The sequence below is a fragment of the Desmodus rotundus genome, chromosome 6, assembly GCF_022682495.2.
Source record: "Desmodus rotundus isolate HL8 chromosome 6, HLdesRot8A.1, whole genome shotgun sequence".
In the NCBI taxonomy this organism is placed as follows: Eukaryota; Metazoa; Chordata; class Mammalia; order Chiroptera; family Phyllostomidae; genus Desmodus; species Desmodus rotundus.
In genome coordinates this window covers 103,729,575-103,756,791 of record NC_071392.1, presented here as the reverse complement: position 1 = coordinate 103,756,791, position 27,217 = coordinate 103,729,575, and the positions used below count along the sequence as shown (strand labels likewise).

The window sequence follows — 27,217 nt, the reverse complement described above, 5'->3', positions numbered from 1 at the left end:
CATCCCGTTGCTCAAGCAAAACCATAAGTTCAGATTTTTTTGTGAAACCTCCTGATTTTTAAACAAAAACAGTTAATTTCATATTTCCCTTAAAAATAGGCAGGTCTAGCACAATATGTGTGTAGACAAGCGTTGGCTCACGAGCCACCCGTTTGCAACTCCCGGTTTGGACTCAGTAGCTCTTCTGCGGGTAGCAAGGGAGCATCCTAATCGCATGTCCCTGGTGCTTCTTCTTCCTCCTTCCAAGGCATCAAGACAGAAGACAGCTTGAACCATTCCCCCGGCCAGAGTGGATTCCTCGGCTACGGCTCCAGCTTCAGCACCCCACCCACTGGACAGAGCCCATACACCTACCAGATGCACGGTCAGTCAGTGTGGCGCTGCGGCCCCTCCCTGTCCTCTGTAAAGCGTTGCCTGAGTAGGGTGTCGTTCATTCATTTGGTCAGCAGATTTATTGAATACCTACTATGTGCCGGCCTCTATCTCAAGTAGTGGAGTTACAGTGGTGGGCAGAATAGATACATCTGCCCTCACGGAGACCGAGGCTACGCAAGGCAACGAATAAATCAGCTCATTCGGGAGGAGTTGAGTGCAATAAAGCCAAAGAAATGTGGTGTCTGGATAGGGAGTGATGAGCAGGTGGGGGTCAGGAGGGTTTATGGGGATTTAGGTAGAGTCTTCAGGAAAGGTTCTTTGAAGAGCTGCTGGTGGACAGAGACCCAAAGCGGGGAGCCAGCTCTGTGCAGACCTGGGGAAAGAGCCTTCCAGGAAGAGAACAGTCAGTGCAAAAGCCGTATGGAGGGAAATGTCCTCACGCATTTGAGGCACAGAACTAAGGCCAGCGAGGCTGGAGCCGAGTCGGGTTCGTAGACGAGAGAGTCTTGGAGAGAAAGCAGAGCTGAATCACATGGGGCCTGGCGGGCTTTGATTTTACATGTGATGAAACAGGAAGTCCACTGTAAACTCAGAAACGCTGGGTGGCGCAAATATTGGCCAGACAGGTAAAGGAGCTATTTCAGCAGGAGGTTCAAGGCTTTGCATCCCCTCTGGGTGGCCTTGGAAGGGAAAGAAGGAACCGCAGCGTATAATTCCCTCCTCAGATATGCCAAGAAACTGACTCGCTAGCTTCTCCTGTGCCCACCTCCACTCTTTACTCCCACTGGGAGCATGTCAGGGCTGATGCATGGAACAGAGGGCTGATGGCAAAAATTTTGGAGATCTTCATCCTGGTATTTTTTTCCTTCATGAAAGCTGGTAACAGTGACCACCTGTTGTCACTGGTGTGAAAAGTCACGTGCAGACCTGAAGGGGTAATGACAAGGTGGTGGGCTAATGAGCAATTGTCCTTTTTTCTTTAAAAAAACTATTGGCACATATTGTCACTTACCTTTATAAAAATGGGTGTCAGGGGCAGCCGTTCAGGAACACACACTGAAAGGACGACAAAGGACCTGAGGGGCATGTAGGAGAAGCGCGGTGATAAGCATTAATGCCCAGCACTTGCAATAGCTTCCACATAAAAGTCTGCCTCGCGCTGCTGGCGACACCGTCGGTAACCTGGACCAGACACGCACCACGCGCCACCTGATAGTGCTGGGTCGTCTTATACAGCCTTTGTGGCACTCCAACGCATTTTTGCTGGTCTTATTCCCATTTCACAGGGGAGGAAACTGAGCATAGAGGCACTGACTGATCTACAAGTGCCATGGGAAACAGACTGAGCTGGGCCTCTCGGGGGTCTGGTAGAATCCCAACCCCCAGCCTCACCCAAAGCCCACACTTTTTACTACAGTACTGTCTTACCTCCTTTTCCTCTGCTGTCACCTCTGTCATTCCATAGTGGCCTTTCTGAGTTCCACTGAAGGGTATGAGCTCCTGGGACCCTTCCCTAAGTGGAGAGTGAATTGCAGTGCCAATCCCAATAATAAAGACTTGTGAAGACACTGAACTTGAACTTGGATTTGGGCCAGTCTCGAGCCAGATTTTTCCAGCTCTGCCAATAGCAGTGCAACTCACTGCCTCAGGGCCTTTAAGGCTGCAGAGGTTAAAGAGCGAACACAGTCCACCCTCCCCCAGCCTGACAGCCTCTCTCCACCCTGCTGTATGATAAGTGAGTTAAATTATGTAGGAGTGACTCCTCAGCCACTCATTCATTCATTTATTCTGGATTATTGAGCACCAGCTGTACACCTGGCACCCTTTTAGGCCCCGGGGGTACAGCAGTCAACAAAGACAACTCTGTCATGGGAGAGAGACAGGCTGTAATCACTTAACAAATAAACAGATGGATACAGATATTGGGAAAGCCTGTGAAAGACAAAAAACGGCAGTGTGATGGGCAATGAGTTGGGGCGTAGTGATGGACATCACGCAGGTGACTGGGGAGACCTGAGTGATGAAAAGGATCCAGCCATGTGAGCAGCTGGAGGCAGGACAGCCCAGGCAGAGGGGACAGCAAGAGCAAAGGCCCTGAGGCAGGAAAAGGCTCTTCGTGTCGAAGGACTCCCAGGGAGACTCATGAATCTGGCTGTGGTGAGTAGTGGAGAGGAGATTAGAGGGCGAAGCAGGAGCCCTCCCTGGACCAGGGTGTGTAGAATAAGGCCCTTTCTTCTCTGGTCCTTACAGCACCCCCAGGAGGTGGGTACCATCAGCTCTGCCTTAGGGGTGACAAAAATGATGCTCAGAGAGAAGCTACTTGCCCAAGATCACCCAGAGCTAATAAGCGTTCTGAGCTGGAATTCAGACTTCGGTTTCTAGAATTCCAGAGCTTGTGCCAGTCATCCCGGTGCTACTTCCTGGACCCCTTCGGGACCCCTAAGCTCTGCATACATGCCATTCCCCTTAATCTTCCCAGGAGCCCGATGACATAGGTTCTGTCATGGTCCCCATCTTACAGGTGGAGACACTGAGGCACAAAGTGGTAAAGTAACTTGGCCAAGGTCACGCGGCCGTGGCAGTGGGAGTCAAAACCAGGCACTTGCACTCCGGAGCCCAGGAACATAACCGCCACGCCATCCTGCCCTCCCAACCCCTGCGGGTCCTTCTAGAAGATGCTTCTCCATGGGTCAGCGCAGGCCTAGGCCCCACCCCACCCCCACCCCAACCCCCACCAGCCCCTCCCAAATGGAAAAGTCTCTCTTGCTCTGTCTCACCTGCCCCACCATGAGAATAATCCAGGTTATTTTCTTAATCTTCCTTATGGCCAAGATGCCAGAAAGGCTACGGCAGCAGCTGGACTTTGTCCCAATTAAGTGCCTTCCGTCTGATGCTAATGGCCATAAACTGCTCTTGAGACAGCCCAGGCATTTTGCAAGCCTGACATATTCCTCCTTAAGTATTTTTTTTCAAACACAAACACACAGAACGCTCGCACACCATGCCCATGTGCTTCTTATTAACTTTTTTCCCAGTCGCTCCAGAGGAGAAATACCTCACTGTCAGAGCCCTCTGCGCGCACTTCAGAATGCAAGACAGTGGTCGAGCTTCGTGTCTCAGACGGAGCAGGGAGAGTACAGGGAGCCCCAGACCGACTGAGTTAGGGGCCCGAAAGCGGTGACTTGGAATGAAGTCGGCCCATGTTTAGAAGCGGACATGGATTTTTTCCTTTCTAAGAATTGAAAGTACAATTTTGTAGCAGCGAAAGACCTAAGCGGGGACCACACCATCATTTTACAGATGACTGAACTGAGGAGGCCCTACAGCAGAGGGGGTTGTGCACAGTCACAGAGCAAGCACAGATAAGCCCAAGGCCTCCCCCTAGGTCTTATACCAAAGTCTCAGAAACTTCCAGAAACTTCTGCAGAGCCACCACCCCTCAAGGCCCTGGTTTGAGATCTGTATCTGTTTGGATAACGCTGCCTCTCCACCAAACGTACAATAAACGCAGAAGAGAAGAGCTCACAGCACTCGCTCGGCCTTTGCGTGATTGTTTATTTTCTTTTTGGGGGTTCACCCAGGGGTTTTTAGATCTGAAATGTGTTTCTCATGGGTTTGATTTTTTTGTTGCTGTTGTTTCTTTCTGGCTTCTCCTTAAAACACTGCTAGTCACAGAAGCGACCACAGAGATACAAAGGAGAAGGGAAAACAGCCTGAGCGTGTGCTGTAAGAACTCGCTGGAGGTTAGGAGCTCCGTCCTCAGCTGCGGTCAGTCCCGCTGTGTCCCACACCCTGCGGCGCGACTTGGGTGGGGCTCTCAACTTCTTTGTGCCTCGGTTCCCTCAACTGTGGAATTGGCATCGTAGTGAGAGAGGTGGCCGAAAGGGCCTGTCGGGGTCACCAAATGGAGTGATTCTTGAGCCCCTCAGATGAGGCCATAAAACCTGGATGTTCTTTTTATTATTCTTTTCGTAACACGGTAGTTAAAAGCGGTAACTCTGAAGGCAGGCTGAGTTAACTTCCCAGTTCTGCAAGGTAGCAGCACGTGGCACTGAGCCAAGTTACTTCTTAGTACCTCAGTTTTCCCCTGGAAGGTGGGGGTGCTCGTAGTACCTACGTACGGGCTGCTGTGGAACTCAGTGAGTTAATGGTGTGAAGTGTTAAGAACAGCGCCTGGCACAATGTAAGTGCTCTGAGCTGTTTCATCACTGTTTTATTATTGTCGTCCTCATTTCCGGTTTGATGGTCTTTGTTCTTCCCAAATTCACTCTCTCCTGAACTCTCAGGTTTAAGTAGCTGTGGTCAGAGGGAAGAGGAATCGGAACTGGAGACTGTTGAGCCATCATGGCCGCATAAACTCCTTAGTTTAGGGGGATTTAGAGAGCGGGAACCCTCTTTGATGGAAATTCTTTTTGTATTTACTGAAGGAAGGTGGGGGAACATTGATGCTGAAGCTCAGAACCCAAAGTGGGCTACTCAGGAGCAACATAGAAATATGTCATTCGAGGATGTGAGGGAATTTAAGAATCCAGCGAAAGGGTTTACAAGCCAGGGATCTCGGCCCTAGACTTCCAAAGCCAGTTTGTGGCAGATTCATGAAATCTGGCACCATCTCTCACAGCAACAATCTGTGACTGTGGACACGTTACTGAACTACCGTGATCTGTGTTTCCTAGGTCTGGCAATGAGGTCAGAGAAGGTCATGGTCAGATACATCAAACGGCGTGTGGCACAAACTTAACTAGAATCTTTGCTCGGGGACCTTTCAGAGCCTGTGCAGACTGGCGTGCCCTGGGACTCCCCGAGAATGGACTTTCATAGTTGGTCTTCTCCGGCAGATCTGAACCGGCACGCTCTCGCCAAACCTACCTTCTGTGCTTACCCCGAAGGCCCGGCTGCGAGGCTCTTCAGGCTCCTTCCTGCGTTACAATTCTTTGATTCTCTAATATTTCTTTCATGATGAACATGCATGTGTTCCTTTTCTTTTGTATTTGTGTTCATTTATTTTTTGACGAGATAGAATTCACATACCAGAAAATTCATCCTTTGAAAGTGTACACGGCCAGGGTCGTCCTGTACTTACAAAGTTGTGCGCCCACCACCACGATTTAATTCTGTGAGGCTTTCGTTACCCCAAAAGGGATCCCCAGTAGCTGTCACTCCCTACTTCCCTTCTTGCTGATGTATTTCCTTTTGTAATAAGGAAAAAAGATACGTTTGAAGTTCCTCTTCCTCTATATAAGTGTTTTGAGCAGGGTTGTACATTTAGTTGGTTTAAACACCTGCAGAAACCTCTCTCCCACCCTCCTCCCACCCCCACCCAGTTTCCAACCCCCCCCCCCCCCGAGTTAACTGCTTCGACTAGGTTCTAGGGACTCATCCAGAATTTCCTTTTGCAAACAGAAGCGAATAGGAACACGTTGTCTATTACACTGCATGTTTCTCTGACAAGAAGTAACTCAGGTGTGAGTCATAAATAAGGAAATGATACCAGTGGAATTCTGAAGGTGGATCGGTTCATTTGCTTTTAAGGTTTTCTCCTTACCACTGGTTTTAAGCAATTTAACTTTGATGTGCCTTGGCGTAGTCTTCTTCACGACTCTAGAGCTTCGGGTTCGTGGAGCTTCTTAATCTGCGAGTTTATCATTTTCATCGAATTCAGAAGTTTTTCAACCATGATTTCTTCAAATATTCCCCCCCCCTCTGCCCCCCGTGTCTTCAAGTTCAATAAGTTTTCTTCTACAGCATCTGCTCTGTGGTTAATTACACCCTGGGCCATTTTCATCTCATACCTAGTTTTCATCTCCCGGAGGTTGATTTGGGTCGTTTTAAAAATATTTCCCATGTCTGTACTTAACATGTCCAGTCATTCTTCTGGCTCCTTGAACAGACAGAATATAGTTACAGTAACTTTTAATTTGCTTAGCTACTAATTCTGTCATCTGAGTCATTTCTGGCTTAGTTTTCATTGATTTTTCTCCTTGTTACAGGTCATATTTGCTTGTTTCTTTGCATGCTTGATAAGCTTTGATTGGACATTGCAAGTTTTACCTTGTTGGGTTGCTGGGCACTTTCCTATGAATATTCTTGAGCCTTGTTCTGGGAGGCAGCTAAGTTGCATGGAAACAGTGTGAGTTGTGCAGGTCTTGCCTTAAGCTTCGTTAGGGAGGGCAGAGCAGCATTTTGTCCAGGGCTCTGTCAGCCTAACCAGTTTTCCCACTACTGAGGCAAGCCTGTCTGAGTAATCGTCTGCCCAGTGCTCCGTGAATGATGAGGTCTTTCACACTGGCTGGGAAGAATAGAAACTGACTCTCAGTTTTAAGTAGCTGTGGTCAGAGAAAAGAGGAATACGAGCTTGAGATTCTATTATGAGCACTGAGGATTGGTCCTTCCACTCCTTTGAGGTGGTTCTCTCCCAGCCTTGAGTAATCTCCTTACAGGTGTGTGCTGATCGGAACTCAGGTGGACACTCAAGGGAAATGTCAACAGTCCTTGGCATTGTGCCCTCTCGGTGCGGCTCCCTTTTTCTGCCCTCAGCTCAGCTGATTCTCTCCACGTTGGCCTCCTTGGCCTGGCAGTTCCATCTCCTCAAGTCAGAGGTCACTGGGCACCACCTGGGACCCCTCCCTAGCAACGCCCCACACCAGGGCAGTCTGCAGCTCACCACGCATCCCCTTCTCTCAGGCATCACTGTCTCTCCTTGTCCAATGCCCAAAGTCTTGGAAATCTAGTTTTTAAACTATTTCACCTGAGAGGTGAAGTCTGGTTCCTGTGACTGAGTCTCAACCAGAAGCGGAAGGAAGGCTGTACTGGTTCACTTGCATGCTTTCAGTCCATTCGCTAACAGCAAGGTACCTAACCCAGGAGAGGGAAGCAGCCTTGCGGGACCTCAGTTCTGTTCCTGGCGCCCCGCATTCTTCCTCTGACCTCAGTGGCTACATGCTCTGTGTTTGAAGAACGTGTTTGCAGTTTCCCCCAATCTTGTGCCCTGTTTCCGTCATTCAGCCCCTTGTACACCCTTCCATCAAGAGACCTTCACCTCCTTTTTGAAGCAAAGTCCTCTGTTTAAAGTAACACTTCACTGTATATTTTTATTTACTTATTTTTTTCACCGTGCTATTATTGTTATTGGATTGTGTTGCTTCTGTTAACGCCCTGATTACAAAGTCGCATTGCTTTTGAGCAGTCTGCCCAAACTTTATGGCAGAAACACTTGTCTGTATTCTTATTTTTGGAGGTAACAGACCACCCACACTCTTCTGCACTCGGCTTTCTTCACTCAGTACTTACCTTGGAGAACTTTTCACGGCTGCCTATTGTTCTGTTGAATGATGCACTGTAAATTATTTCACCAGCTCCTTGTTGGGTGTTTCCAGTCTTTTGCAGTTACCACCAGTATGTCTGTGAATAACTCTATCTGTGTATCATTTTGTTTTCCTGCAAGTGTATCTGAAGGGTAAGTTTCCAGAAGTGGGATTCAGGGTCCAGGGGAAAGTCAGTGTTTAAATTTGGTAGCAAGTCCATATGGAGTCTCCAGATTTAAACACCCACCAGCCGTGTCTGCGTGCACCAGCTTCATCAGCCAGTGTCATCTAAGTATCAGAGGTTCTGCTGATCCGATGCATGCACAACGGTACCTCAGTGCAATACTCATTTGTGAGTGTGTTACAAAAGTTCATCATCTTTTCAGATCTTTGACCAATTTGTGTTTCCTTTTCTGTGAACTAGGAGAGTAGACTTGGAAAACAGTGCCAAAGACGAGCAGTGAGGTGGTAGGCATCCCAATATCTAAACACATTATAAAACTTCAGTAGTCAAAACAGTGTGGTTCTAATATACAAACAGATTGACTGACTAATAGGTGAGAATATGATCCTGAAAGAGATTAACATATCAGGGGATTTAGAACATCAGGCACATGGCATCTTACGTCAGTGGGAAAAGATGAAATATTCAGTGAATGAAGTTGGCATAACTGGTTAGCCATCTGGGGAAAAAATATCTTCTATTACCATATACCAGGAAAAATTCCAAATGGATCAACAGTTGAAATATCAAAAGTAAAGCCATCAAAGTACTAGAAAGAGAATGAGCAAAATTTTTATAACCTTGGAGTAGAAAAGGCTTTTCCAACCGTGACTCAGAAATCCAGAAGCCACCCATGAAAAGATTGACAAGTTTGTGGATTTTTTTTTCTTTCTGGCACGACAAAGGACACCAGAAGTAAAGTCAGAACAACAAAAACAAACAACAAACGGCAGACTGCGAAGAAATGTTTACATCTCAAATCTATGAATTGAACCTGCTCTGGGATGTTATTCTTCTAAATAAAAGAGAGAAGAGAGGAGGCGTGATGTTCTGGGAAGAGAGGTGGGCTGTGGCAAACCAGAGAACAGAGGCCCGTCAGAGGTGGGCGGCAGGTGTTACACCAAACTGGACCCCAGAGAGGCCAATTCTTTTCTTTTTCAAGGTAATCCTCAAACCTGTGAAATCTTTTATTTTAATGTGAAATCTGTTTTCCTCCAATATTGGCAACTTATTTAAACACTCTCTTTAAAATACCTTGCCAAGCAGATGAGCATGTGCAAGGCTGCTCTCTACGCCTCTATCTTGCAAAGCGGTTCCATATTTTCTTAACTGAACCACAGGTCACAAGACCAGGAATGGAAGGAGAAAATTACTTCCCACGTGGTGATTCGGGAAACCAGGAAGATCACCCCTTTGGGTCCTCACCTCCAGCAGAGGCATGTCTCAGAGGACTTGAGTGGTGGGGCGTGGTTAGGGTTGACTTGGAACCCAGTGGCCTCCTGAGGAAGTGGTGTTATTTCCCTATTTCTTTTTGGCAGCCGTACATTTCAGGCCGTCCCGGCCCAGCCAGTTTTGAGCAGGTTGCGTCTGTCTGGTCTCACTGTGTCGGTCAAGACAGGAGCCAGGCTTGGCATCCTGCGGGCTCCAGGACTGCAGTCAGGTTTCCGGGTGTGAGTCAGCACCTCCCCTGCACACGATGGCGTGGGCGAGGTTTTCTGACACCTGTCAGCACCCTTGCACCGGGCAGCACCTCCACCCCGGTGGTCACCTTCTTGTCACCTTCACGTGTCTTGGCAGGCTTGCTGCCTCCTGCTTGAGCTGAAGTCTTCTGGGGACCGAGGGGACTTGCTGGGAGTGTCTCTGCCTCCCTCGTATAGGGTGCTCTCCGCCGGCATTATTTCATATTCGATGGTTCCGCTTGCCTCAGGCTTAATCCTTCCGACCCTAATCCCCCTGCCTTTTGTACTGCTTTTACATTTTTCATGTATTTCTTTTGAATTACATTAGTAATACTAATGTGTACTTTTCTGTAACTTCTCTGTATGTGTTTTTTTCCTCCCACAGCTGGAAGATTGTTCTTTTTTTAAACAAACACTATCCTGCTGTGTATCTTGTTTTAAAAATTGCCTTTTGTGTATATCACTAAATAACATACTTTGGAGATTTTTCAAAGTCAGTTCAAATAAACTCTCCTTATTCTATTTTCTGGTTCCTAGTACTCCATGGAGAAAGCCCAGCCCTGGGTTTGAATCCCAGCACCAGCGCTTACTGGCTGTGTGGCTTGGGCAAATAGCATCTCTAAGACTTGGTTTTCTCACCTGTGAAATGGGGTCTGTAGGAGTAGCTGACCCCACAGGCTCTTGGAGGGCTGGATGCCAGGTAATATGAGCGTGAGGGTTTTCACGACAGCACGTAGAATAATCAGGGCTCTTCGTGAGGGCTGGCTGTTACTATTGTTATGGATAAGCCATGGTATTTGGCCATTACCCTTTGGACGGGCAATTACGTTGTTTCCAACATCTCACTGCTTCCACCTCCTCTGAAGCTTGCAAGCTCTGTCTGTACCTTTTCTACCCCGGGAGTGTTGGGTGCTGCACTGGAGCTTCGGTGTTGGGCCATTTGCTGTCCCCACTACTTTGTACTGGGGTCCCCATCTCTGTGTGTGTTTGTCTCAACCAGGGTCCCTCTCCAGCTTCCGTGGCAAGCCTGCCAGGTCTCCCCAGACCTTCCTTCTCCACCACTCCAGCCCTAAATTGCAGTCTCCAAGCACTGGGTGCCAGAAAGGACTGTGCAACCCCCAGAAACGTGGGCCAGGGTCATCCCAGCAGGTGCTGTGTGTGGGCCCCAGCCAACTGCCTGACCTTCAGATCCTCAGGCTTCTCTGACTGGTCTCCCTCCAGACCCCTGGGAATAAAATAGGGATGTGGCTAAAAAGATGCACGGGAGGACTCCACCTTGGGACAGGGGTGGGATTTGTGCCCTCAAAGGCCCAGAATTGCGGAATTTGCTGTTCAGAGGCTTTAATTTCTCTCATGCCTGTGACCTGCCATGGGGTCGTTAATCATGTGGACGTTGGATAGTGCACATTGGAAGGGCTGGCCCGTTGCCCTGGCTTGGAAGGTGGGGCAGGTTCTTAAAAGGGGCAGGCAGGCTCAACTGCGGGTGTTTGCTCAGCATGGGGCAACATGGGGGATATCACACTCTCTCTCAGGACTGAGCTTCCGCATCTGTAGGATGAGAGAGTTGGACTAGAAATCAGTAGCTTCCAGCCTCATTTGATCTCCATGCACACAAAGGAAGACTCTCTGCATCGCGGCCCCGTGCACACTTCACGTGCGGAGGCCCGTCGCCAAGGTCCCACAGAAACTGCGCTCTGAGTGTGCTGCATGCTGGTGCTTTCCCTTCTGTCTCACTGAAGGAAAAAGCAAACAGAGACAAAACACAGTCCTCTTCTGTTTCATTGAAAACAGTGCTGGTTAGGACACATACATTGATCATGTGGCCCACTAATGGGTCACAACCTACAGTTCAGGACTCTGGACAAGTATCAGGTCCTTTCTGATGATGGCTTGGTGACGAGAAGGCTGAATTGTTTTTTATAATAATTTCTTTCTGCTCGACTTTAAAAGGACACGTTTATTGTGGAATGATTGGAACGCACCATAAAAGCACGGTCAAGGAATTTTCATTAGTAATCTGTATTCTCACCGTCCTGGGAAGCTACTTTGCTTTCTCTTCTGTTCTACCAGTTCCCTTTGCGTTTTTAACTTAGCATATGGTAGAGTCTTGAACAAATTTACATTCTGTTGAACCCATAGATTTAGATTTTGGGGGTTTTAAAGATTGTGTGCATTTCCTCATCTCATTGAACTTTCTTTGCGAACCTGCTTTGGAACGACTTCATAGCGCTCCATTGAATCGGTGTGCCACGATTTATTTAACGAATTACAGAATGATGGGCACTTTCATTCAGCATTTCCCATCTCCTACGGGGGTTGGCGAACTACGGCTGACCAATCGGCAGCCTGTGTTTATAAATAAAGTTTTGTCGGAACCACCGTGCCCATTCCTGTTCGTTTTGTCTAGAGCTGCTTCCTCACTACGACGGCAGAGCCGAGTAGCTGCAACAGAGAGCTCTTGCCCTGAAAAACCTAAAATGTTTACTGTCTGGCCCTTCAGAGAAGGTTTGCTGACCCTGCTCTAGTAGATGAGGTCACAGTGTATTTGCATTCACATTATTTTGATATGTTTGGCTAGTTCCTCCTCCTTAAGAACATATACTAAATGTATTAAAAGGTAATTTGGTAAACCCCTTAAGCTTCTGGCTTTCTTTGAATGAAATGTAAATGACTAGATTGAAATGAAGGGGGAAAAGGACTTTTTATTGAGTAGTGCAATGATGGGAGTGAACATATGACTTATTGCCCAAACCTGGACATATTTTTGGTGTGAAAGGGAACACCACAAGTACTTATGCCAGGACAACAGCGTGATCCGGGGTGGCCGTGGATTATGGCCGTGGAGAATGCATGGAATCTTGTAGAACTCATGCTCGAATGATTCTGGAGAGGGTTTGGGGCCTGCTCTACCACTAACTGCTGTGTGACTTTGGACAGATCAGTGTGCCTCTCTGGTTTTTCCTATTCTCCACAGTCATGTCAGCTGCCCCCACCCCCACCCGGCTTTTTTCTGCAAATTATCAAAACCCAGAGGAAAAGAGGGTTCTCTCTCCCAGATCCAGTTTCAAAAATCCCATAAAAGATCTCTGAGTGGTTCTTAAACCAACCATGTGGTCAGAGACTGTGATTGGTTCCTCCTGAGTCACATGCCCATGCCTGGGGCAAAACGAAATGGGGATACACAGTGGATAGACTAAACCAGTAGATGACCGATATTTATAGTCCCTTCTGTCTACCAGTGAGCTAATGAATGGAGATGGCTTTTCCACAGAAGAGCCATTTTTCAAGTCTTGTTCATTGAATCTCTATAAAACATTCTCAGTATATAGAGTGCTGTTGAGAAATTGGACAAAGATGGGGAATTCACACATGAACTTCCATTGGGGAAATTTTCTCACCTTATATGGGTTCTGAGAGTTTCATAGACATGGGAGGTGTTTTCATCACTACTAATAGCATTAACTGGGAGTCTGATGGTTTCAGTCTCAAGAAGCCAAGGTCTAGATTGCAGCTTTGCCCCTTAGAAGCTGTGTGACCTTGGTCAAGTGACTTAGCCTTTCTGTGCCTCAGCTTCTTCAGCTAGGAGAACAGCAGTTGTCCCTACTCACAGGACTGTTGAAAAGATGAAGGCAGGAAGTGTCCATGAACTACATAGAATAGTCCCTGGCCTATAGTATATGCTTGATAAACACGAGCTGTTGAGTTTAAGGAATTCCACGATACTTTTTTTTGAGAAGTTGTCCATGATATTAGTGGAGACTCAAGTCCATGGAGTATTTTTGATCACTCTAGAGCAAAAGAATAGAGGCCAAGAAAAATCAAATATCAAAATCTACTAGATAGAACTCAAGATTCCAGAATTGTGCTTCTAGAAGGGATGGGAGGGATCATCTCGGTCACGGGTCAGCTTTCTGAAAAGAGCCAAACAGGAGATATTTTGCAGATTTGCAGGCCATACAGTCCTTGTCACACTGCTTGGCTTTGCCACTGTACCGTGAACACTGCCACAGGCGGTTCCCACACAGGTGGTGGCCGTGTCCCAGGAAAACGTCACTTTCACAAACACGTGGGCAGTGTACAGGCCATAGTTTGCCTACTCCTGATGGGAGTTGATTGAGGTCAGCTCACCTCTAGGTCTGGGTAAGTCACTATGGCTGCCCTTAGTGCTATTCCCTACTTTGTCCCAAAATGGCCTGGAGAGGCGGGACAGCATGTCTGCCCCTTCTTGTGTCTGGGCAGGGGTGGCAGGGGGAGCAACTGATTAAATCTGGCCACTGAGTTGAGAATAGAAATGACCATATCACTTCCAGGCCGGGGCACTCAGCAGCCCGTATGACACCCTCCAAGATCTCTGACCGTGTTCAGATTGGGGGGTACTCCGGGGGCCCCTGGGGGACTCCAATGAACAGAGCCCTGGCTGACCCTCAGAGGACGTACAGCATGAAGGAGCAATCTGCTCTGATTGTGTTTATTGGGGATGTCTGTTACCCCAGCATATTATAGCCACTCCTGACCGATTTATTGGCACAGAGATTATTTTACGTGGTCCATGAAAGTGGAATTAAGAGTCATCGGTTCACGTAGTAAAGAAGCCACATCTCCTTCTATTTTCTTTCAGGTTTTCTGGCTCAATAATAAAGCAAATAGGGAAGTCTCTATTTAGTGTTAGTATGTCTTTAACACCTCTAGTCCCTGCAAATATTTATTTTTAATAAAGTCAAAGGAAAAACCCAGGTTTAGAGCCTTTGGCAGGCAGCAGGGTTTTTTTTGTTTAATAGCTTTTTTTTTTAGGTTTTATTTATTTATTTTTGGGGGGGGGAGGAAGAAAGGGAGGGAGAGACACATCAATGTGTTAGATAAACATCCATTGGTTGCCTCTTGCACGCTCCCAACCGGGGACCTGGCCTGCAACCCAGGCATGTGCCCTGACTAGGAGTCGAACCAGCGACCTTTCAGTTCACAGGCCAGCACTCAGTCCGTTGAGCCACACTAGCCAGGGCCAGGCAGCGGTTTTTAGCTAGAACTATGAATATTTGTCTTCCGTGTATTTTTTATTTTTATGTTTTTATTATCGATGGCACGTGGTACTGATTTTACATTCGTGAGGTAATTCTCAGACAAATTTACTTAAGTAAAAACAAGGTGTGATTTTATGGATATTATAGTTTAGGAAGAAGCTTAATTTTACAGAACGGCAAGTCACTCGAAAGTAGATCTAAGGGAAATACTAAGTAAAACAACACACAGGTTGCTCGAAGGGATGGCAGAAGCATAAGGATGCACAAATTTAGTTCATTATCATCCTTGCACAGATGTGGGCATGGAGGCTCCTAGAGGGGACACGCTCTGCCCAGGCGACCCAGCTTCCCAGTGGCAGGGCCAGGAGACACTCCTGAATTCAGCAGTTCAGAGGCCAGGCTGTCCTTGGGCCCATGGCCCTGTGCCCACCGAAGTCGGAAAGAAAACTGGTGAATACCAGCAGGCTGACAAGCTCCCCTGAATCCGCTTCCTGGGGCTGCCATAACCAGGCACCACAAACTGGGTGACTTCACAGAGCAGCAACTCACTGTCCCACAGTTCTGGGGGCTGGAAGTCTGAAGTCGAGTTGTTGGTGAGCTTGGTTCCTTCTGGACGCTCTGAGGGAGGACCTGCTTCACCCCTGTCTCCCAGCTCCTGGCAGCTGCTGGCAACCCTTGGCATCCCCATCCCCGCCTTAGTCTTGACATGATGTCCTCCCTCTGTGTCTCTGCCCCCCATGTACCTCTTGTTATAAGGAAACCAGACATTGGGTCGGATCCCACCTAATCCTGTATGACCTTGTCTTAACTTGATTACATCTGCGAAGACCCTGTCCCTACATAAGGGCACATTCACAGGTACCAGGGGTTAAGAGTTGAACATACATTTTCGGGGGACATAATTCAACCCACAGTATCACCCACCCAGGGTCCCTACATGAGCAGCCAGAGGCTTGGAACTGAGAGCTGTGTTCTGTCCCTGAGATAGCTGGGCTTTGCAAAAATTGAAACCACCCAAGCAAAACAGGTCGGTCAAGGCCCCTGCCATTCAGCTGGCTTGCATTAGTCTCAGTCTAAGACTGTGGCGGCAAAGGCGGTCCAGACCCCGGCAAGTTCACCAAGGAGAGGCCGCTGCCAGCAAAGGTCAGGGCTCACTCTTTACAGTATAAATATAACCCCGTTCCCGGCCACCCCCCTCCCATAGCCACACAGTATCTCTTTCAAAGATCTCAAAACACCGAAGCAGACCGTACCAAATCAACTTTATTGTTTTAAAACCGGCCCCTTCTGTCTGCCACCACCCACCACCTCCTCCCCAAGAGGGGAAAAATTTCATAATAGCTGCCTCTCCAGCATGTGCCTTGTTCTCTCCTACTGGCAGCTCAGCACCCTGAGGCGGTGACTCTAATAGCGCGTCCTAATATCCAGCTTTTGTTTGACAAGTATTGAGTGACTACCAACCTCCTCGTGGCCACCACGAATCAATGACCAGTTTCGTGGCAGGTGCTGAATAATGGTGAAAATAACTAACAGGATGAGGGCTTCCAGGGCCAGGCAGCAGGCTGAGCACTGTGCCTGCATTCACCCCTCAGTCCTCACTTGTAGCAAGTTCATTGCCATTTGACAGGTGAGAAAGCTGAGGGTCCGAGGAAGGAAGACCACAAAGCTGGGAAGGGACATGGTATTAGGGCTGGGGCACGGTCACCGGCGTCCTGCCAGGTGGGAGGTGAGGCTGTGCAAACAAATCTGGCAACACGGGGCTCTATGCATGGTCATACTTTTTGGTGGTAGCGTGTTTAATAACTTCTTCCACCTGGTTTAAAATGCGGGACGATATTTTGGTAAACGGAGATGGGAACGAGCATTTGTCCTTCTGCCTCAGGCTCGGCACTGACTCTGATTCTCCTCCAGAACGGAGTCAGAAGTCCTTGTCTTTAATCGTTCCCCTCCAGTAGGTTCTACCCCGTGGCGCACACAACCTCAGGTCATCCCGATAACCAAGTGAGAGGGTTCAGAACGAGTTCAAACCCCAGTCTACCATTTAACAGCCATGCGGCAGGCAAGCAGCGTGACTTCTCTGGGCCTCTTTCTCCTCTTTTGTAAGAGTCGGGTCACAGGAGTCCCCACCTGGTCCTTCGTGTTGCCGTGAGACTGTCACGATGACTACGTGACTCCTCGTGAGGACTGAGAGACTCTGAGAACAGAGCGTGACACAGGAGACGTTTCACGAGTAGTGCTGTCACTGCTGAGTATTACTGTGGTAGTTTCCCATGGCTGCTGTACCAAATTACCACCAAATCAACGGCTCACAACGGCACGGGTTTATCAAACCTCAGAAATCACACATGGTCTCACTGAGCTAAAACCTAGGTGTCGACGGGGCTGTGCTCCTTCTGGAGGCTCGAGGGGAGAGCCTGCTTCCTTTCCTTTTCCAGCTTCTGGAGGTGCCCACATTCCTTGGCCTGTGGCTCCTTCCTCTGTCTTCAGAGTCGGAGACCGTGGGTCACGTCCTGTGCATATCTCATCATCCTGATCTTCTGTGGTCACACCTGTCTCTGACTCTCTCTCTCCTGACTCTCTTGTCCACCTGGGTAATCCAAGATGCTCTTCCTATTTGGAGGCCAGCAGGTCAGCAACCTCAATTCCATCTGCACCCTTAGTTCCCTTTTGCCGTGTAAACTACCATATTCACAGCTTCCAGGGTTCTGTTCACCGCACTCACTCACTCTCCAGTCAACAAATATTTATACATAGTAATCACCTGGCACCAGGTTTGGGGTCACAGCAGTGACAAAACAGATAACAACTCCGCCGGTGCAGAGCCTACATTCTAACGGGGACAGAGAGACAATAAATAAGATTCTTTTTTCATAGTGTCTTGGACAGTGATGGATTCGTTCAGACACATGGAGCAGGGGAGGAGATGAGGAAGCCAGTGCAGGGCACATGCTATTTTAGGTGGGAGTGGGGGTCAGGGAAAGCCTCGCTGACCAGGGGAATTTGAGTAAAACCCAAAGGAGAGGACGGGAACCCGACAGAGCAGTCTGGAAAGGGCATGCCAAGCAGCAGTAACACCTGCAAAGGGGGCAGTGCAAAGGGGACCAGCGTGGTTGGAGCGGAGGTAAGGAGGGTCGGGGAGGGAAGAGATGATGCTAAGAGCTGGCAATGGGCCAGGTCAGGCGGGCCACTGTGAGGGCTGTGGCTTCAGAGGGACAGGATTGGACCGAGGTTGTGTCTCACTTTCCTTGGGCTGCTGCCACAAATTACCACGAACTGGGTGGCCTAAAACAACCAAAAGGTACTCTCAGTTCTGAACGCCAGATGTCTGAAATCACGGTGAGCAGGGCCACGCCCCTTCTGAAAGCTGAAGGGAAGGATTCTTCCTGCGTCTTCTAGCATCTAGGGCTCCAGGGCGTCCTTGGCTTGTAATTCCGTCCCTCCAGCCTCTGCCTCCATCCCCATATCATCGTCTCGTCTCTGTGTCTCTGTCCTTTTCTGTCTCTTACTGGACTCAGGGCCCACCCCAACCCAGGAGGAAGCTCATCTCCATCCTTACCATGGTTAAAGACCTATTTCCAAATAAGTCATGTCCTGCGGTGCCGGGCAGACATAAATTTGTGGCAGCGAGGTGGGGGAAACAACTCAACACACTCTAGGTTCTAGCAGGCTCCAGAATGGGGAGAGTACTGTCAGCCAAAGAGGGCTGGGCACAGGGTGACCAGCGAGGTGGCGACTCAGTTGTCCAGGAGACAGAAGGGGCATGGACTGAGGGCAGGAGGGGGTGAGCAGCCCATTAGTGGCCCTGTCCTGACCCAGGCCAGGAGACTTCCGGCTTCCTGTGGCCCTAGGCAAGAGCATGAAAAGTCAGGGAAGGGCCCCTCTGTCCCCTGCCATGCAGCAGGGGTCTCACACTTAGAGTGGGACAGATCAACTGTTGCTTCTGCCCACACGAATGCTCCTGGGACAAACCCACAGAGGCCAGAAGGAACCATGGGTGGGGGGGTGTTTATTGTTGTAAAAAAAACACACACAGCATAAAATTTACCCTCTTAACCACTTTAAGTGTATAGTACAGCACCGCCACCTCTGTGCACATTTTTGTGCAACAGAGCTCCAAAGCTTTTCCACAGAAACCGTGTCCATTGAATAACAGCTCCCCCTTGTCCCCTCCTCCCAGCCCCTGGCAATCACCATTCTGCTTCCTGTTCCTAAGTGTTTGACAGCTTTACATTTCTCATAGCAGTAGAATCATGCATTACTTGTCTCCAAGGGGTTTTTTAAGAAGAGAATAGAGACTTCTAGAACAGCAGGGCAGGTGTGGACGAAAGCCCGGTAACAGTGAGTTTCCGACGCTTTTGACCTACACCAGGTGCGGGCCCACGCGCCCCACCTGCCCTCCGCCCGTTTGTGCGCAGCCCCGGAGCTGAGAACGGTTATTACACATTCAGATCGTTGGGGGGAGGGGGGTGCTCAAAAGAAGAAGAATATTTCATGACACATAAAAACGATACGAAATTCAAATTTCGGTGTCCACAAATAAAGTTTTATCAGCACACAGCCACGTCCATTCATGGACGTTCTGCTGTGGCCGCCCACACACCACGGGCAGAGTCGAGCAGTTACAGCAGAGACCGTGTGGGCAAGGCAGAGAACACTAACCGTCTGGCCCTTCACAGAAAAGGTTCGCAAGTGGCCTAATCTAGTCGCACAGAAGAGCTACAGTTCACAGTTTAACACAGTGCCGCACTCACGCGTGGACGGACGCAGATATACCACAATCGAAATAAAGTATCAGAGTAACAGTCCCTCCTCCACCCCCCATCTGAGCTAGACCCAGTATTTCGTCTTCTCTTCCACTGAGGCAGGGTGTCTTGCAGTGGAAAGGATGCCAGCCTGCCTGGGTTCACAGTTTGTTTTGCTTCTTGCTGGGTGACCGTGGGAAATTGTTGAGCTTCTCTGGGCTTCGGCTCCTTCACTAAATTACTTAGTAGTGCGCAGCGTTTCTCCTTGCTTGCCGACTGTGCGCCAGACGGATGTCAGCCACGTTAAGCACTGACGCTTACCTTTCCTACGTGGGGGTTTCGTCTGCAAGACACAGTTCGTGGCCCACTCGTGGCTCCGTGCAGTTTGTAAACACTGTCCCGCAGGGCAGCAGAAACGGTGGGGTCTTCCAAGAATGGTATGATCCGGTTGGAATCCACCTTCTGTCTTCCTGAATAGGGGCTTCGGGTAAGTTCCTTCCGCAGTCTGAGCCTTGGTTTTCTGCTCTGTGGAATGGAGAGAGCAGCACCCACTGTGTAGGGCTGAGGTGAAGACCAGTGGGAAAGCACAGAGTCAGGGGGCAGCACCGGGCCTGGCCTCTGAGACACTCGGCACGTGCAGCCCCCACCACTTCGTCCGTCCCCTTTCTCTTCGCCCCCAGTGAGAACCACAGCGGTACAGCAGTGGCTGCCCTCTGTGCACCACGTGGTTGACAGCACGATGCTGGCAGGGAGGGGCTGGAATTGGCCTCATGTGACAGAGGAGGAGGAGACTAAGACACAGAGACGTTAAGCCACTTGCTTGAGGTAACACAGCTTGGGTCTGAGTTCAGGCTTGCTGGTCAGCATTCAGTGCTGTTAGCACGGTGCTGGACCGTCTCTGGAAAATGAGTGTGTGGCGGGGGAGGGGAGAGGAGGGAAGTCCAGGGGCTTGTGCCCCAGTTGTGTGCTCAGAGCTGCAGGGGGACCAGAAGCTCCCCCAGGGGCTCCTGCGGGTAAGCATCTCAGGCCTGGTTGGAGGCATTAACCACCCCTGCAGGGACGTTAGGTGACCAGCAATGGGCACTACACCCGCTGACCTGCTGGAACCGGACCAGGAGCTTGGCCGCCATGCCCACCCATGGCAGTAGCACTTCTGCAGCCAAACCTGCTTTCTGTTCTCCGGCGTTTACAGGACCCTCTGGTCCCCAGGAAATTCAGAAACTTTGGCAACCCTAGCTTCCCAGAACCCCCCTCCCCCATGCCCCTCCTTTCATGGTATATTAAGGCTTTTGAATATTTAACACATGCCCCTGCCCCATAGCCACTCACGACTCTTCCCCGGGAACAGCGTCTGTCACTGGGTTCTTGGGTGCCCTTCCGGGGGTGGTCTGTGCAAATCACACTTAACGCTTTTTAAATAGTTGGTAAAAACCCGGTCCTACGTCTTCCAGGCCTCAGAGCCTCTCAGCCCACTCCGGTCTTATCATCACCAAGTCACAGCATCAGCTTCTAGATGCTGTCAGGGGAAACTGGGCCCATGGAGGGAGCCATTGCTGAATTTTGCTCCATAAACACCTGTGACCTTGCTGGCCTCCGGGGAAGGCGTGCGGGGATCGATGAGTGATGTCTGCTGCGGCCGAGGGAGGGGAGTTGCAGGGTGGGTGCTGCGGGCTTTTCTCCTTTGGTCCAGAAAGTGTGTCCCAGACCTCAGGCACTCAAATATCACATTCACAATTTTGTCACATTTACATACCAGCTGTACTTTTTTTTTTAATTTAAAGACTTCTTTGGCTTAAAATAAATTCATTTGAAAAGGCAAATTTATAGTCCTGCCTTCAGTGGAAAGGCAACATTGTTTGCCATAAATGGAAGGAACCAGTAAAACTAAATTCACTGAAAATGAAACGGTGTGATTACATTCTAACTGAGGCTCTGAACCTGAAGGCTGTTCTCTCCGAGCTACAAAGGGAGATTAGCAAGTATCAGAGATCTTGGTTTTTGACGTAGGAATAATTACTGTTTATTTAATGCTTACTATGTTCCAGATGCTACGGCATTAAAGGATTGCAACTACTGTATAACATAGAAATTATTGTTGTGTCCATTTTACAGAGGAGGAGACTGAGCCGCTGAGAGGGCCAGTAACACGTCTCGGCCACTCAGCTCATGAGCGGTGAAGCCAGGATTTGGACCCGAGCAGCCCAGCTCCCGAGTCCAAGCTCTTACTTAACCTCTGAGCCAGGCTGCCTCTGAGAGACATTTAAAGAGAATTGAAAGGGGAGTCATCCAAAATTACCTCTTACAGCACCACTGTGCATCGCTGTCACACAGTGGGACCCCTGGACCAGCAGAGAGACGATGAGGTATAAATCTGCGTTCTAATCCTGTCTCTGTCCCTGATCCTCAGCTTGCCCATCTATAAAGTACAGGAATTGGGCTATATTTGAGCTTCAGATGGCAGAAACTATCCCTTACGCCACAGGACCCATAGCATCTGGCACACGGTATTAGTTAGGGTTTATTCAGCCACAAGCAACAGAAAACCCAGTCTCCCAGCTTCCCCCTGTCTTCCCCACTGTCCTCAGCCTCTAGCTTTCATCGTAATTCATGCCACCTTATAGCCATACGAGGGCTGCTTCACCTCCAGCCCTCACCTCCATATTCCAGGCGGGCTGAAGAAGGGTGAATCCAGAGGAGCAAAGCCATGATCAGGAAAGCAGAAGTTTTCAGGTTTTGCTGGAGTGGCTGGATTTGTGTCGTATGGTTGCCCTTGGTCACATAATCCCTTGGTCGAGGAAAGGGATATTGGGTAGGCAACCATTAGACGACTATAAATGCTTCAAGGAGGAAAGGAGGGAGGGAAGGAAGAGAGGGTTAATCCCTCAGACCTCCTCCAGCTCGATGGAGCTGTGATAAAAGAACGTCCGTCCTCTCTTACAGAGCTCAGTGCTCAAGAGCATGAATGTTATATTTTCCCATAAAAGGGCTTTTCTCTGAACTTCTGCATGTTGAGGCCGCTTTTGTTTTTACTGGCAAACCTATTCCAGGGGAATGAAAGTTCACCCTGGTGCAGATGTCTGTTTAAGCCCGACGGGAGGCACAGGCAGGGAAGCCATGGAAAGGGAATGTTTGAAAAGGGGAAGCAAACGTTCCACCTGGGAAGGTCGCATGAAGTCTCAGGAAGAATGTGTCAGGTGCCTTGCAGCGAGAGCCGAGAACAGGAGGTGGCCTCGGAGCCGGTCTCACTTCTTTCCAGCTGCCCGTGGCCACGGGTGTGGACCCCACCATTCACACGTCCCGCCAGCACCCTTCCTACGACACCACACCGCTCCCGGAAAGCAGTGTTCCTCCTCCATCTGGGACTCGGCCTGACCTAGCACTTTCCCCATCGATTTCCAGGTGGGTGGTCTTTGACCAGTTTCTTAACCTCTTTGATCCTGCCGTAGGCAGGGCACCTTGATTCTCCTCCACGTGGCCTCTCTTCCTCCACGTGTCTAGTCAGTTTCCCTACAGCATGGCAGCTGGGTGCCAGGACCAAGAAGGTGGGAACTAGCAGCTCTCTGACGGCCTGAGCTTGGAAGTTCCAGAAGAGGACTTCTGCCACATGTTGTCGGTCAAAGCAAGTCCTAAGGCCAGCCCAGGCTCAAGAAGGGAGGGGGAAAGGGGCCCCAGTCCCAGATGGGAGGGCTGGCTTTGAAGACAGGCTTCAGAGGGGCTGCCGGCAGCCGTACAGGGCGGGGCAACGGCAGGTTTACGGGTGTGAGTACACGAAACAGCGTTTATGCTTGTGTTGTTATGTATTAACTAGTGTATTGTTTTCCATACGAACAACTGTAAATTACTTTCTTCCCTGCCCTATTGAAAGGTAACCTACCACATTCTATCTCAAAAACTTCTCATAAGTTTTCAGAGTGGCTGGAATGCCGTGTTCGCGTGGACTTGTCACGGGAACAGACTTCTGTCTGGGGCTGCCCCTGCCTTCTTCCCCACCGACTTTTCCTACATAAGTAATGGAATTGCCGTCAAAGAAAGAGACTTTTTTCAGAAAATTGGCAGAACCTCGTCTTTGAGAGTCTTGTTGGGGTTCCGCGGCGTGTGAGGGTTTGGGAATAGCGTGGGGGGCATGCTCAGCTGCTGTAACAAAGACCAGAATTAACAGGGGTGCAACAGGGTAGCAGTTTATTTTTCTCTTCTGTAACAGACTGTTGTGAGCAGCTGCAAGAGTTAGGGACCAAAACCCCTGGCATCTTGTTGTTCCACAATCCCTAGTTGCTGCCCTCACCCACGCGACCCAGGGTGGCTCACACCAGGCCTGGACCATCCCGAGGGAAGGGGAAGAGGGGGAAGGAAAGAGCCATCCCTGCCTTTTAAGGTGTGCAAACCGCACTTCTAGTCACATGACATTGGCTGAGTCTCAGACTCTTGGCCGTGCTGGCTGCAAGGGAAGTTGGGAGATGTAGTATTTATTCAAGATAGCCATGGGCCAGCTCAAACACGCTTTGGTACCAGGCAGGAGAAGGAAGGAACGAACAGTGGGGGCAGTGACCAGGCCCCGCCACCCATGGCTGATGTGGAAGTGCCCAAGGATGACAGCCGCCACGTCTGTTGTCATCTCTGCACAGAGCATCGGCTACAGCTGTCCCCTGGAATTCCCAGCCCTCTTGGTATCAGTGTCCAGTGTGTGAGCTTTGATAGGAGGCTCCTGTTGGGTGTGGATTGGGTCCAAGTCCTCCCAGCCAAGTGTGGAGTCACTGCTGGTCTGGTTTTTCTGGACGAGTCCTTCCATCTGCTCATAACGTGTCACAGAGTGGCTGCGACCACAAACAGCCCAGCCCAGGGCCAGCTCCGGGCCAGGTCGGTCACTATAACATGTGCCACTGCTTAAGTGCAGCCTGTTTAGGTGGGTTGAAGAGTTCAGCAGCCTGGTGTGCTGCTGATGGGGAAAGGGAGCGAGCCTGGGCTCCCGCTGGAGCTGGCCTGCCACTGACCAGCGGCGCGACCTTAAATACGTTACTTTTCCGAGCTTCACTTTCAAGATAGTCGTGTTGGGGTATGAAATCTATTTCCTCCAGGTTGCCGTGAAGACAGAACTTAAATAACATGGGGGCGCCTTGCCCGTTTTCTAAAATGTATTTTGTGTATTTTCAAAGACCATGGTTTTTCTCTGTTAGAAGCTTACATGTTGTGTTTAATCCCCTCGAACACCCACTTAGACAGTGAGACCCTCCAGGGCAGGGACTGTGTGGTTCTGAATTGTATCCTCAGTCAGTAGTTACGAAGCCTGCACGCCTGATGGACGAGCGAGCGAGCGAGTGAGTGAACGACCAGAGGCTCCTGGCCTGGGGGCAGCAAACACAAATGCCCACGGGAACAGGACCGGTCACACCGGTGAGCAGAGAGGGCTGAGCAGCCTAGGAAAATTGGACGGCCCCTGCTGTATTTTTCTCTCCTTGTCTTCGCTAGCGATGTGAGCACTGTGTTCACGTCCTGTTGCTGTAACAAAGCCACAGGCTTAGTGGCTTAAAACAACACAAATTCATTATCTTCCAGTTCTAGAGGTCAGAATCTGACATCGAAGTTTCAGCAGGGCCGGGCTCCTTTGGTGGGGGGGGTCCAGTGGAGACTCCACTTCATCTGGTCGCTGCCCTTAGTGCTCGGCTGCTGGACCCATCCTCCGTGTTCAAAGCACATCGCTGCAACCTCTGCTTCCACGTCACATCCCCTCTCTCATGCAGGCCCTCCTACCTCCCTCTTACGGAAACCATTGTGACTGCATTGGGCTCACCTGGATAATCCAGGGTAACCTCGCCTTCTTGAGATTCTTAATTTAATCTCATCTGAAAAGTCCTTTTTGTCATGTAGGACATAGGCATCTTTGAGGAGCATTATTCAGCCAACTGCAGATGCACAGAAACATTTTTTTAACTGTAAGGTAGAATTTTTCCTTAGTGCTGGGGGGGCAATAGGGAGGGGAGGGGAGTGTGGTCACATGGAGAGCACATGCTCCATCTAAATGAGTATACACTACTCACTGCAGTGTATGATTGCTTGTGAGAAAATAGGCCCAATTTTCCAGAGCTTCCCCCACTTTGTTGTTCAAATATAGTGTAAAATCTGGACTTTTATATAAAATTATTGTGTTTTTAAAATATTGGGCAGCAATTCCCTGGCAGATATCACGAAACAGACCGGGTTGATATGCTGACAGAGGATACGGAATCACTGTCCCTAGTTCACCTCATTCTCTCCCAGCAAAAGGGAAGTAGCGGCGCGGGAGCAACAAGCAAAATGATGCCAAGAGCGGATGACATTTGCGCCGACATTTCTGAGTATCGGTGCAGCTCTCCCCTCATTACATGTATTAATTCACTTGATTCCCACAGTCACCCTATCAGGGGGGTGCTGTTTTCATACCCATTTTACAGATGCAAAGATCAAGGCACACCGGGGTTAAGTAACTTGCACAGGGTCACGTAGCCAGTAAGTAGCAGATTCAAACTGTCAGTCAGAATCTGTATTCGCTTTTCTTTCTCTCTTTCTTTCTCTCTCTCTTTCTTTCTTTCTACTTTTCACGGTAAAAGAAGTTTAGATTTACAGAAAAGTTGCAAGGACATATAGAAGGCTCCCATGCAGCCCTCCCCCTCCCCGCGTGAACATCTTGCAGAACCGGAACGCGTTCCTCCGAAACAGGAGTCAGCGGCGCTGCGGTGCTTTCACATGAACCACAGGCCGTGTTTGGAATGCACGGTTTTTCCACAGATGTCCACGTTCCGTTCCAGGATCCAATCCAGGATCCCACGTGGCATGTAGTTGTGGCGACGCTCTGGTCTTCAATCTGCGACACACCCTCAGTCTTCGGTGACCTTGACACTTTGACAGATACTGGTCAGGCATTTTGTCGAATGGCCCTCAGTTTGGGTTTGTCTGATGTCTTTTCTTGCGATTAGGCTGAGCTTGTGCTTTTGGGGCCAAGAGACCACACAAGTGATGTCATATCCTCAGTGCATCTTATCAGGGGCTACACGATATCAGTCTTTCTTATTACCGGTGCTGTTAACCTTGACCCACAGAGCCCATGCCCTATGACCCCTTGCTGTAAATGCTTTCCTTGTGCAAAGAGAGGGGGGAAATATAAACACAGGCTATTCAGCAGGACTCATGGCCAGGCCACGTCTACCCCTTGGGCTGACCTCATGTATAGAATGTGCTTTGTAAATGTGAACACCCCGCCGAGTTCTAAGACAGCCTTAAAATCACCCACTAGTGATGGTGGGAGTAGGGAAGAGTGACGCCCAAATTCTGGAACTCTGGAAATAAGTTACGCTACAAAGATTGGAAGAGCTGACCAGAGAAGGGGAAATACATCCAGCCGAGATGAAAGCCCAGGTCCGCAGCTGCTTGAACCATCAGATCTTTAAGAGCAACATGAGGCTTTAGGGCAAGGAGTGAATTATGACTGTTAGGACCAAGGACAAGACGGCTTTGATCTAAAAGTGGGAGACATCTTAAGGGAAGCTGTGGTCTTTGCGTAAGTTATTCCGACATCCTCCTGGGGTGCATTAGATGGACCCACCTGGAATTTACGGGTCTGCGGAAGGAACCTCACTCCTAATGGTAAACACTGGAAACGGGCAGCTTTGTAAGCAGGCAGGCGGAGTCGACATCGGGAGGGAGCGCGCCCAGTGTTCCTGCGGGGGCACCTGAGAACTATGCACCGTTTTACGAGGCTTTTTGCCCATGAAGTCGGACAGATGTAGGATTTGCGATCTTACGAGGCGTTCGAGGATTGCCATGGGAGGTCATTCTGGTGAGCACTTGACCTCCCTATTTGAAAAAGTATCAATTTGGAGGAGGTTGTCTTTACTGCCAGGAAACTTTAGACCGGAGGCTGGACTGTGGCTTTTTGGATGGCCACTCTGTCACAAGCCAGATGTTGGCCTCTTTGCCCCCTGGCGAGCCCCTGGCCTCCAGCAGACTTCCCCCTCACTGCTGAGGCCTGGCTGCCAGGGAGTTATAAACGTGCTCTCCGCAGGGCTTTGCCGACGCAGCATAGCCACCGTGCACGCGGCTGGCACCGCAAAAACGTGATTGAAAC

General features: G+C 49.6%; 1 protein-coding gene across 6 annotated transcripts in view; it reads left to right on the top strand.

The window, feature by feature from the left end:
- EYA2 (EYA transcriptional coactivator and phosphatase 2) overlaps window positions 1-27,217 on the top strand; it is a 205,769-nt gene that overhangs the window by 94,206 nt on the left and 84,346 nt on the right. For all 6 annotated transcript variants that reach the window (XM_053927001.2, XM_053927002.2, XM_053926999.2 and 3 more), the window contains one exon: window positions 248-364. In XM_053927001.2, coding sequence (XP_053782976.1) covers window positions 248-364 — 117 coding nt within the window. The remainder of the gene's footprint in view (window positions 1-247; window positions 365-27,217) is intronic.